This window comes from Hyperolius riggenbachi, chromosome 6 (assembly GCF_040937935.1).
Source record: "Hyperolius riggenbachi isolate aHypRig1 chromosome 6, aHypRig1.pri, whole genome shotgun sequence".
Lineage (NCBI taxonomy): Eukaryota > Metazoa > Chordata > Amphibia > Anura > Hyperoliidae > Hyperolius > Hyperolius riggenbachi.
In genome coordinates this window covers 16,648,872-16,661,250 of record NC_090651.1, presented here as the reverse complement: position 1 = coordinate 16,661,250, position 12,379 = coordinate 16,648,872, and the positions used below count along the sequence as shown (strand labels likewise).

The 12,379-nt window shown below is 44.2% G+C and overlaps 1 protein-coding gene across 1 annotated transcript in view; it reads left to right on the top strand.

Moving 5' to 3' along the window:
• The window catches only part of LOC137522355 (high affinity cGMP-specific 3',5'-cyclic phosphodiesterase 9A-like), a 52,682-nt gene extending 40,842 nt beyond the window's left edge, over nt 1-11,840 (top strand). The window contains exons 13-18 of the mRNA XM_068242401.1: nt 69-225; nt 1,136-1,249; nt 2,134-2,238; nt 5,387-5,515; nt 5,972-6,067; nt 11,270-11,840. Coding sequence (XP_068098502.1) covers nt 69-225; nt 1,136-1,249; nt 2,134-2,238; nt 5,387-5,515; nt 5,972-6,067; nt 11,270-11,341 — 673 coding nt within the window. The 3' untranslated portion in view covers nt 11,342-11,840. The remainder of the gene's footprint in view (nt 1-68; nt 226-1,135; nt 1,250-2,133; nt 2,239-5,386; nt 5,516-5,971; nt 6,068-11,269) is intronic.
• The last annotated feature ends 539 nt before the right edge of the window (nt 11,841-12,379 follow it).

The following is a 12,379-nucleotide window of genomic DNA, read 5'->3' as shown; positions in this document are numbered from 1 at the left end:
ACTGTACGATACCAAGACTATTATCCAGAACAATTGCTTGTTTCTCACTTCTGTCCTCTACTCCTCAGGTACCAGATTAATGCCCACACAGAGCTGGCCATCCGCTACAATGACATCTCTCCCCTGGAGAACCACCACTGTGCCGTGGCCTTCCAAATCCTGGCACAGCCAGAAAACAACATCTTCTCCAACGTGTCCCCCGATCTCTTCAAACAGATCCGGCAGGTAATGCTATTACCTACCGTTGGTTATAAGTGATGATGGTAATCTGCTAATTACAATTACGTGAAATTTTGCATACATTTTTGCAATTACAGCCATACGTGATTAAGATTTGGACATAGTCCATTTGTAAAGCCCCTGTACATGGTGTCATCACCAAAATTCCTACGTATGATAAGGAACAAGTCAAGAAAAGAAGACCTTGCAAAATGAACTATCCTGGTTTCAGCATGAGACACACTGCATCTGTCTATACATTGCTGTGTTTTAGTACCAGTTCCAAACCGCATACATATTTGCATGCAAGGCAGAAGCATTTTACATCATTATCTCTAGATCAGACCCTCAAAATGAATCCTAATCTGATTATCTATTCTGAATGCAGCAGCAGATTTCACCAGATTCCATCTAAATGATCAAATTTGCCACAAATCAGTTGCTTCATCTAGATCGGGGGTGTCAAACTCAAATATAAAGTGGGCCGACATTGAACACTGGGACCTAGCCTTGGGCCAACCTCAATATCTACTGGCCACCTTATAAAGTTCCCTGGTGTCCAATTACGGCCCTCCAACTCCTATACTGTTCCCTTGGTGTCTAGTGGTCCTCATCCCTCCCCTATACAGTTCCCTGGTGTCTAGTGGCTCTCCTCCCTCCCCTATACAGTTCCTTAGTGTTTAGTGCTTTCCCTCTACCTCCTCCATATGGCTTCTCTGGCGTTCTAGGGCTTCACCTCAAATTTGGTTTCCCTGGTGGTCTAGAGTGGGCCAAACATAATGCAAAGTGGGAAAACCACTTGAGGGCCAAATTTAATGGCTCTGAGGGCCAGATTTGGCCCGCGGGCCGGAGTTTGACGTGTATGATCTAGATAGATTTTGAACATCCTCGAATCTCTGTATTTGTTTCCTGACAGTCCATCATACGTTTGATTCTGGCGACAGACATGGCGAGACACGGGGACATCCTGGAGGCCTTCAGACAGGTCATATCCATCTTTGACTTCACTAATGAGGAACACGTGAAAACCGTGAGTGTGAAATACAGATTAGTGGTGTAACAATTGCCCCAGCAATGGATGCGACTGCAGGGGGGCCCGTGGGGGGGGAGAAGCCGGGGGTGGGGACTCGCAGCTCTGGGGCCAATTCAGGGCCATTTCTAGGGGCAAGAGGAGGACAGAGCGGCAGAGAGGATGGTCCGACTCGCCCCCTCCCTCACCTCGGTCCCCCCTTCAGCACTCCCGCCTCCAGAACTTAGCACAGCAGCAGCAGGGAACAACTCACCTTTTCCTGGCTCCAGTCTTCTATGTCTCCAACGCTGCTGGGAATTAACTAGCAATTATAGCTGTTCCATGTAAGGAAAGTATCCAAGCCCTCTTTAAATGCAAATAAAATATTTCCTGAGTTAGGATATTACAGCGTTTTACCACTCTTACTGTAAAGAACCCCTGCCTAAATAGATGGCAAATTCCATTTCCTCCATACGCTGATCATGTTCATTGTACAAGCCTAGGGGCAAGAACATCATCTGCCAAGGTTTTGTATTGCCCTCTGATGTATTTATACATGGTAATCAGGTCGTCTCTCAGTCACCTTTTTTCCAAGCTAAATAAGCCCAGTTTGTCCAACTTTTCTTGGTGAGTGAGACCTCCCATCCCTCTGACTTAGTTGCCCATCTTTGTACCCGTTCTATAATGTTCATGTCCTTCTTATAGTGTGGTGCCCAAAACTGTATCCCATACTACAGATGAGGCCAGTGGCAAGCACATTTGGCCCACAAAGCAGGAATTCAGCCCAGTCCTTTGCTTTTATGGACTTCACTGTATGTATTATTTTACCATTAGAATTTTGACTTGTTTAGTTGGACTTCAAGTATGTTTTCTAACATTTGTTATATGTTTTACTTCTCCTTCAGCTGCAGATGATGCTAATAAAGTGCTGCGATATTTCTAACGAGGTGCGTCCCACGGAGGTGGCTGAGCCCTGGGTGGACTGTCTGCTGGAAGAGTACTTCATGCAGGTGTGCAATGTGATAGACATAAGGGCACTGTAGCACTGATAACTACACTGGGGCATTCTGGGGCACTGGCCCCTCTTGGGAATCACTGTGTCCACCTGAGTGCCCCCCTGCTCAGTATCATACAGTACAACTGTTACCAGGCTCCAGCAGTGTACTCAGAATAGGATAGGGTCTTTAAAAACTCTCCAAGTCAGTCTGAGTCTATGTAGGAGTTAAGTAAACCAACAGTCTTATCTATTTGCCACAAATACCTCACAATCCTTGCAAGATCCCTTATAATTAATGTATCTGGATGACACTTATATTTGCAAAAAAAATCTCTCTACCTCCTTCTGATTGTATGTTCTAACATTGTCAGTCAACATGAAAGGGGTCTGAAGAAGGCCTACTAGCTGAAAGCTTACTGCTTTTCTTTTATCCAATAAACTAGGGTTATTGTTAGGTAATCCTGTTTCAAAACTTCCTGTCTGTAAAATACAAGCTGTAGTGTCCAGCTATGCTTAGCTACTAAGATAAGGGATTACGCACAGTGTTTCTCTCCCTCCTGCCTATTTCCTCCTCCCATTGCTTGTAGTTGTCAGACACAAGCTGGGGGCAGGAATGATTTGTCTGTGATCTATCCACACAGGAGCAGCTTGCTAGCAAGTAAGGATTAAAGAGATGAGCAATATGGCAGATGCGCTCCTCTTATAACCTATATCCTAAAGTCACTTAGACAGTACAGAACTGACAAGTGGATCGCCACACACATGGGTGGGTAAATTCACCCTAAATAAAGATTAGTATTAGAGAATGGCGCTCTACACTTGTCAGTGCACAGCAACGTAAATACAAATAAATACAAATAAATAGTCCCACTCTCCACAAAAGTCCATGCACCAATGTCCCAGGCAGTAACTGAATTTCCAGTTGTCGCAATCCTCTATTCTATTTCAATGTTGGCATACAGTTGCAATAATAGCAGGTATCACTCTCACTAGATAGATGGGCTGATTATTTAAAGTCAGCATCAATCGCTTTAGTACAGTAATGTGGCCCCTCACGATCAGCCTCTTCCTCCTATTAATAGCTCAGAGACAAGGAACAACAGATAGCATAATACTGTATGGAGACCTGGTATCAATTAGCCCTCCACCAGCAATGATAGCACCAATCCGTGCCAGGAACCAAAAAAGCACCACCACTCTGTGTATCCAAGTGAAGTAAAAATTCAAGGCTCACCGGATGCCGTGGCTGACCATGATAGTCCAGCAATCACGTTTTTCACCACACATCCTATGCGTAATCAGCAACCTTCTCCCTTTATGAACTCAAATGAAGAGTATCATAGCATAACTCCGTTTATTAAAAGGTAGTAAAAGATAGTAGTACACTCACATTTAAAACTCAGAACATGCGCATGTAAATAAAACAGTATCAGGACGTCCTCACCACCGCCGTGCTAGCGTCTCTCCACTCACCACGAGGCCACTCCCTACCGGTTTCGTCATATGACTCATCAGGGGCTCCGAGCCAACTAGCCAAGTACATCTGTAGGTTGCTTTCTGCCATAATAGCACCATCATTTGGACAATCTGTTCTACTCAAAAGCCTCTGAGCTCTGTTTGTGATGTTTACACTTGATTCCTATCCTTGCTGAGTTTTATCACCTGAGTTAGTTAATATCTAAAGCTCGCCATATAAACAACGATTTTGATCACCCAAATGGGCCCACCACCCAGCCAAAACCTTGTGCTGGTCTTTATGCTGCATAACCGCAATATTATATCACTAGTTGACCTAAGCCCTCTAGGTCTCTTCATGCCGCCGCCAGTCAGTACGCATGCGCACACACATTCGCCCGCTCGGCCGGCCCGCCCTGCTTCCAGTCCCAACGTCTGTCAGTGCTTGACATGCGCAGTAGCGCAAAGCACTGACACAGGAACAGACGCAGGGACACTTGTTCCCAACTGTCCCTCTTTTGGAGGGACAGTCCCTCTTTGGGAGCCCTGTCCCTCTTTCCTCCTCATTTGTCCCTCTTTCAGGACTTTCTCCCTCTTTATGTAAATATATATATTTCTCTATGAAAATATGTGTTTGACTCTAAACTTTATTCCCATCCTTTAAATTGATATATTACTAATTTTAAAATGTTAATATGAAGGAAAATTAACCAGATAGAAAGGATCAGTGTGGTTTGAATTATAAAACAACATTTTTCTTATGAAATCTTTATGGTATGTATGACTAGGGGTGTGCCGGGGGCATGATCATGGGGTGTGGCAGGGGCGTGGCTTAAGTGTCCCTCTTTCTCATCTCAAAAAGTTGGGAGGTATGTTATATTATAAAATTACAGCAAGTTTATTTATCCTGAAAAGGGTTGAGTCCTATTTGGAAAAGTGTACCATTAGATGACTTGCTGGAGGTGTGATACATACCTCCCAACTTTTTGAGATGAGAAAGAAGGACACTTAAGCCACACCCCTGCCACACCCCTGATCACTCCCCCGGCACACCCCTAGTCACGCATACCATAAAGATTTCATAAGAAAAATGTTTTGTTTATAATTCAAACCACACTGGTCCTTTCTATCCTGGTTCATTTTACTTCATATTAACATTTTAAAATTAGTAATATATCAATTTAAAGGATGGGAATAAAGTTTAGAATCAAACACATTTTTTAGCAGAGAAATATATATATTTACATAAAAAGAGGGACAGAGTCCTGAAAGAGGGACAAATAAGGAGGAAAGAGGGACAGAGGGACAGGGCTCCCGAAGAGGGACTGTCCTTTCAAAAGAGGGACAGAAGGGAGCTATGGTGATAGGCCTCTAACCTATTTGGGACGCCCCAAGATACACAAACTCCCCAGCATGGGTAATCAGAGGGGTCCCCTGTATTAGGTAGCCCCCAGTATAGATAATTTCTCTCCTTTGCTCCGCTCACATTACTCTGTACCTGAGAGGGCCAACTGCAGACCCCATTTTCACTGCTGGCCATTATTGCCACTCGGCCCCCCTTGGCTACGGGCCCCATAGCAGTCATTATGGGTACTATAGTGATCCCTACGCCTCTTACACACACACTCACTTGGCTGAATTGTTGGCTGTTTTGTTAGTCAAATTCAGTCTATAAGGCAATCAGTAACGTGGTATCTAATTTCCAGAGTGATCGTGAGAAGCAGGAGGGTCTTCCAGTCACACCATTCATGGACAGGGATAAAGTCACAAAACCCAAGGCTCAGATCGGATTCATCAAGTTTGTGCTCATTCCCATGTTTGAGACGGTCATGAAGGTAAGAGAGGCGTAGGCCGCTCAGATGTGATGGAATCATATAGAGTATTGTAGAATATGTGGGAACCCCATCGGGCAGCATGGTGATGTAGTGGATGGCACTCCCGCCTTGCAGCGCTGAATCCCGGCACTATCTGCACAGAGTTTGTATGTTATCCTGTGTCTGTGTGGGTTTCCTTCGGGCACTCTGGTTTCCTCCCACATCCCACAGCCCCTGTGAGGGAGTTAGTGATATGACAATATACTCTGTACTGCGCTGTGGAACATGTTGGCGCTATATAAATAATAATAACCCCCAACGACATTCAATGTTCCAGGATAAAGGTGCATAATCGTCTAAGATTTTTTTTGTTTTTGTTTGATTACTTTACCAATATTGATATGCCTGTTTAAAAAGAGAAGCAATCTCCTCATGGGAGCACTTGTTCACATGACTCATGTCACATGTCTCTGGCAGCTCTTCCCACAGATTGAGGAGATGATGGTGCGCCCTCTGCAGGAAGCCAGGGATCACTACGAGGAACTCATGCAGCTGGAGGACTCAATGTCAAGCGTAAGTATTTCTCTACTTTAATTGTCATGACCGTCCTCAGATAAAGGAATCCTTGTAATTAAGTGAACCCAGGGCCGATTCTAGACTATTGCTGCCTGAGGAAAACTTTTGAGGATGCGCCCCCTCCTTCCCGATTTGGAATGATCGCACAGCACCCGACAATTTTGTTCTCACGTGACATGCTGCAGCTCAACACAATAGCACACTGGCTGGCTGCGAGTCTGTGACAAACAAACTGCTCACCCTCAGCCAGTCCATTCCTCCCCAGTCAGGACAGCAGTGCCACCTCCTCCCTTCTGCTGTGCAAGTCAAATGAGACACTGCTGCTCTCCTGCTTCCCCCTTTTCACTCACTGTCAGACTCCTCACACAGCACTACAAGCTGCTTTTCCCCAATGATGACCTCTTCACCTCGCTCTCCTCTCACGGCTCCTCCTACTCTGACCGCATGCTGTTGTAAACACACAGTACAAGCATGCTGTCCCTGTAATCTTTGCGCCTGATGCAAGTGTTTCACCTTGCTTCATGAGAGAACCGGCCCTGAGTGAACCAGTCATGTCAGAGAGTAAACGATGCAAGGAAAGTCCCTGCTCCTCTCAATGCAACCAAACCTTGACTTTCATAATAAGGGATCAACTCTTTAGGGATTAAACCCCACCCCCAATGAGTTTATAGCCCAGTGACAGAGTTTCACGGACCAGTCTGTCTTAAAGACCACCGTAGTGAGAAGAATATGGAGGCTGTCATATTTATTTCCTTTTAAACAATACCAGTTGCCTGGCAGTCCTGCTGGTCTATTTGGATGCAGTAGTGTCTGAATCACACCAGAAACAAGCATGCAGCTAATCTTGTCAGATCTGACATTAATGTCAGAAACACCTGATCTGCGGCATGCTTGTTCAGGGGCTATGGCTAATAGTATTAGTGGCAGAGGATCAGCAGGGCTGCCAGGCAACTGGTATTGCTTAAATATGGCAGCCTCCATATCTCTCTCACTTCACTTTAACTGTCAATGCTTTCCTGCCATGTGTACAAGAGGCACTCTAGAAGCCAGTCTGAGGACCAGGGCCCTTACTTGTAAGCAGAAATAGTCAATAATTCCAGCTTGCTTGCAAATTTAATGCAAATTGCAGCTGAGAACCGGACCAATCAAATGCAATTTCTGACTGTTTTGATTGCTCCAATCACAAGCTGTGTACAGTTTGCATTGAATCTGCCTTGAAGTTGGTATTATTTGCATCTCATTAATCATCTCTACTTGTAGGCGCTACAATTTGCTGCACTTTTGCTTGAACCAGTTTGTAATGAGAAGAAAGAAATGGTGTTCAGTGCTTGGCAATTTTTTTTATTGAGGTTCCTGCGCTTACATGTTACTTCCGCTAGATGGCGCCAACTACTTTATTTTACTCTTCAGTGCTGGTTAGGATTGGCAAGACTGAGAAAAGTTTTCAAAACTGAACTACTGTAAGAAATGTGTTAGTCTGTAATAAATTATTGGTAGTTTGCAGACAGTTCTCTTATGAAAGATTAATAATTTCCCCTTCTTCAGCTTTACTTACCTTGTCTGACGATATATGGCTGTGACATTACCCATGTGCTAAGATGACCAACAAGAGACAAATATTATTCATATTGATTTACTGTATGAAGCGCCAACATATTCCATGGTGCTGTACAAAGTAAGAAACAAACATGGGGTACATAATAGTACAGACAATGGTACACACATTACAGAATCGGTACAAGGTACAATAGGTAATGACAGTGACAAAAGTAGTGATGGGAATTCCGGCTCTTCTCGGAGAATCGGCTCTTCTGAATCGCCTCTTCTGAATCGGCTCCCATTAAAGAGCCGGCTCTTACGGCTCTCAATCGGCTCTTCATTAAATATCACTAGATACCACTCAGAATGGGAGTAAAAGCTCCGCCCCCGTCTCCATGACAACTCCAGACTGCTTCTCTGACTGGGGCAATCCCTCCTGCTACTGCTCTGCTCCGCCCCATACACTCCTACAAGCTGGAAGAGGAGGACTACATCTCCCAGCATGCCTCAGCGCCCTTTATTACACAGCAAATCAGAGCTGTGTGGGGCGGCTGAGGCATCGGCTCTTTCAAAACCGAGAACCGGCTCTTGTCGTTCGCAGCAAAGAGCCGGCTCTTAGAGCTGCCTCGTTCGCGAACGACCCATCACTAGACAAAAGTAACATGAATAAAATGTGTAACAAATTCCAAGATAGAAGGGTGAGAGAGTTCTGCCCTTGTGAGCTTACCAGGGGCGTCGCTAGCCCCAAGGATCAGTGGCACGTGCCCCGGATCTATTCTGGGTTAGATGTCCCCCAGGCAGAGTCAGCTGTGATGCCTAAATGGCGGGCATGCTGGGAGCTGTGGTGCATCAATCGTGATATGCAGGGTGCTGTGGTGCCTTTATGTGGGCAAAAGGTGGGGCAGTATACAATATTCATACCTAGTGGAAGTGTGTTTTTAGGTCATCTAGTAGACGTATAACGTGGCCAAAGGTGGAAAGGGGAATGACTTAAGTTAGAGTTTATGCTTGTCAGAAAACGTGAGTTTTAAGGGAGCATTTAAACATATCAAAGGTTGGAGAGTGATGGGTGTGTTGTGACAGGGGATTCCAGAGGAGAGGTGAAGCTCATGAGAAATCTTGTATACATGAATGTGAGGAGGTAATTCTAGAGGAGGACAAAAGAAGGTCATATGCATATCTGAAAAAATTTGATGGACTGCAGTGTTTGTATAATCACTGGTAATTGCATTGAGATGAACGCTTCCATTCATCTCCATGCAGACGCAGTGGAACCTGGTGCTAAATGACATGGACGGACGCCAGCAGCCTTCCATCTGAACTGGCCCTTAAAGGGAACCCGAGGTGAGAGAGATATGGAGGCTGCCATATTTATTTCCTTATAAACAATGCCAGTTGTCTGTCTGCCCTGTTGATCTTCTGGCATAAGTAGTGTCTGAGTCAAACACCCTGGAATACATGACTAAGGGTGCCCATACACTCGTCAGATTGGCAGCAGATAGATAAGAAATGCATCTGATGTTCTATCTGATGCGTTTTTAGAACTTTTTTTACCAGGATAGAATTCCAATAGATTTCAGTTTGAAATCTATTGAAATTCGATCTGATGGCATTTTCTTGCCATCAGATTTCCATTAAGGCCAATGCAAACTGATAAGCAATCTCATCAGATCGACCTAAATTTTCCACCCTGCCAGTTCGACAGAAATCCATCGAAATCGGCTATCGATCGGTCGATTGGCCAACCGATTTTCAATCGATCGATCGATCGATCTGGATCGATCGGTCGGCCAGAAAATCGGCTCAGTGTATGGGCCCCTTTATCCAGGAAAACCAGCTGAATCAGAGTACCTGATCTGCTGCATGCTTGTTCATGGTCTATGGCTAAAAGTATTAGAAACACAGGATCAGGAGGACAGCCAGGCAAAGTGCATTGTTTAAGGGCTTGTTCACACTATGGGCTTGATTCACTAAACCGTGATAACTCAAATATCACACCTTATCAAAGATATCACACCTTATCAAAGATATCACACCTTATCAAAGATATCACACCTTATCAAATAACACACCTTATCAAATAACACACCTTATCAAATATCACACCTTATCAAACATCACACCTTATCAAAGATATCACGCCTTATCAGAGTAGCATAGCAAGCACTATGAACTTATGCCTGCTAATTGGCAATAGCACTCTTCCTGACACGAGCCCCTGCGGGTTCCTAGCGCTCGCTATGCTACTCTGATAAGGCGCGTTAACTTTGATAAGGTGTGATATCTTTGATAAAGTGTGATATATTTTCATAAGGTGTGATATTTGAGATAACACAGTTTAGTGAATCAAGCCCCATGAGCGTTGGCGGGTTTTTTTAAGCGCTGGCGATTTTAGAAATCGCCCTAAAAGCACTTATGCAATGATTTCGTATGAGAGGGTGCACATGTAAGCATTTCGATTTTCAGCAAATCGCAAACGCATAGCTCCCAACTGTCCCGTTTTCGGAGGGACAGTCCCTTTTTGGGAAGAGGGACAAATGAGGGTGAGAGGGACAGAGTGTCCCTCTGTCCCTCTTTCACCCTTATTTGTCCCTCTTTCAGGACTTTGTCCTTCTTTCTATGTAAATATATACAATTCTATACTAAAAATGTGTTTGATTGACACTTTATTCCCAACCTTTAAATTAATATATTTCTAATTTTAAAATGTTACTATGCAGGAAAATGAACCAGTATAGAAAGGACCAGTGTGGTTTGCATTATAAAACAACATATTTTTCTTATGAAATCTTTATGGTATGAGTGACTAGAGGCGTGGTGAGGGCGAGGCCAGGGGTGTGGCAGGGGCATGGCTTAAGTGTCCCTTTTTCTCATCTCAAAAAGTTGGGAGGTATGCAAACGTGCTACATGTACCATTTTCTGAGCACTTTTTCTATAATGGAAGGTATAGGAAAAGCTCAAAACGCTTGAAAAATCACATTGTATAGCAATTTCCCAAATGCTTTTAAAAATAAATACATTGCATTTATTCTTTTCCGGGTCAAAGTGTTCACTTCCTGACTGACGTCAGGAAGTGAAAATCTCAATCGCTCAGGAAAAGCGATTTGAAAAGCTCAATAAATCGTTCAGCGCTTGCGATAGCGCTGGTGATTTATAATGTAATCAAGGCCTCAAAGGAAATAAATATGGCATCCTCTGTATCCCTCTCACCTCCCACCTGGTGGGGGGAGGAGCATCCTCATAAGTTTGCCTCAGGCAGCAAAAAGTCTAAATCCGGCCCTGAGTTTACATATGTTGTACTGCTGCAGTCATCCCTTAAAAAACCTCCACTTATCTGTGTTTGTGTGGAAAGTGGCGGCATAACACTTGTATAAGATTCATCTCTCTGCTCCTGGGGCTGCATTCAGAGCCCTATAAACTAGAAAACAAGCCTATATCCTATCAGAACACACCGCCGTACACATCGCTCATCACACCAGCGGGGACACTCCGCCACTCCAACCATCTTCATGGCGTATAACATCTTAAATAGGCTCATAGGATTTGAAAGTTCTGCACTGTAGCGTGGTGTTCACACAGGTAATCGAGCATGAACGTTCCTCAGCGTAGAGCAGATCAGACTGTTCTCCAGTCATACAGAATAATCTCTTCTCTCTGCAGGGTCATCAGAGGAAGATGGAGGCCGTGCACAGCGCAGGAGCGAAAGGGAAGCGGAGCGGGGAGACGGCCTAACTGTGTGTATAATTCACTTTCCATGTGTAATACGAGAGTGTGAACCTGGCCGCCGAGGCGCGGACTACCCGCTGAGATCGGTAGGAGCGAGTCCATGATTCATATAACTTCGCCGTGACCTTTTTTCAGCTGGCTCGCCAACTACTGGCTCCAAAGCTGTTTTCTTAAAAATATAATGAATGTTCCATTTCACGTCTCCCTCCCTTTGCCAGTTGTGTGCCTTAAAACAGCAGGGGGAGGCTTCAATATCTTGGACTTGGTGTTTTTGGGGGATACGCTGGGAGTCATTAGAAAAGGATTAGGCTCTTCAGCGCCTAAACGAAAGGATAGAATAACATCGCGGGTGGAAATAGACCATCACATTTACTGGATGGGAACCCGGCTATTTCTGGTCGCCATGCCGTGTGTCCCGCAGAACCGACATCCTGGAGATTTCAAAAATGCAGCTGGAGAAACATCATTTGTCTCGTTTCTTTCTTCGATGACTGTACAATGATTTCCGATGACTAAAAATGTATAAGCAAGAAGTTTTAAATCAGGATGATACCATTTATTGGCTAACTACAAATGAATAAGAATAAACAAGCTTTCGGCCTTGCAGCCTTCGTCAGGTTTATATCCTGTTAGTTTGCAAGCTGGTGGTACAGACAGCTTATATACATGCAACATCAAAAGGAAAAACAGATATTTTTTTCAAGCATAAATACATCATTAAGATGCCTTAATACAAACAGACCATCTAAATGGGGTAAGATAAGGATCCTTGTTTACTTTATTGCTCACAGACCTGGTATTAGGATTGACCCAGAGGTATCGTAAATTCTTAGTTCACAAGTTCAGCTAGGGTGCCTGAGACAGTTCATATATCATCAATCTCATACCAATATAGAAAGTTGTTGTCCTTATTCAGACCCTTCTGCACAGCTTTGAAACAATTTATAAATTTTGTTTCTGCTATTAATCGGTCATTTGACGTTTTGAAGCCGCCCTTCAGGGCAGTGACACGAAGATCATCCATGCTGTGTCCGTTGGACCGAA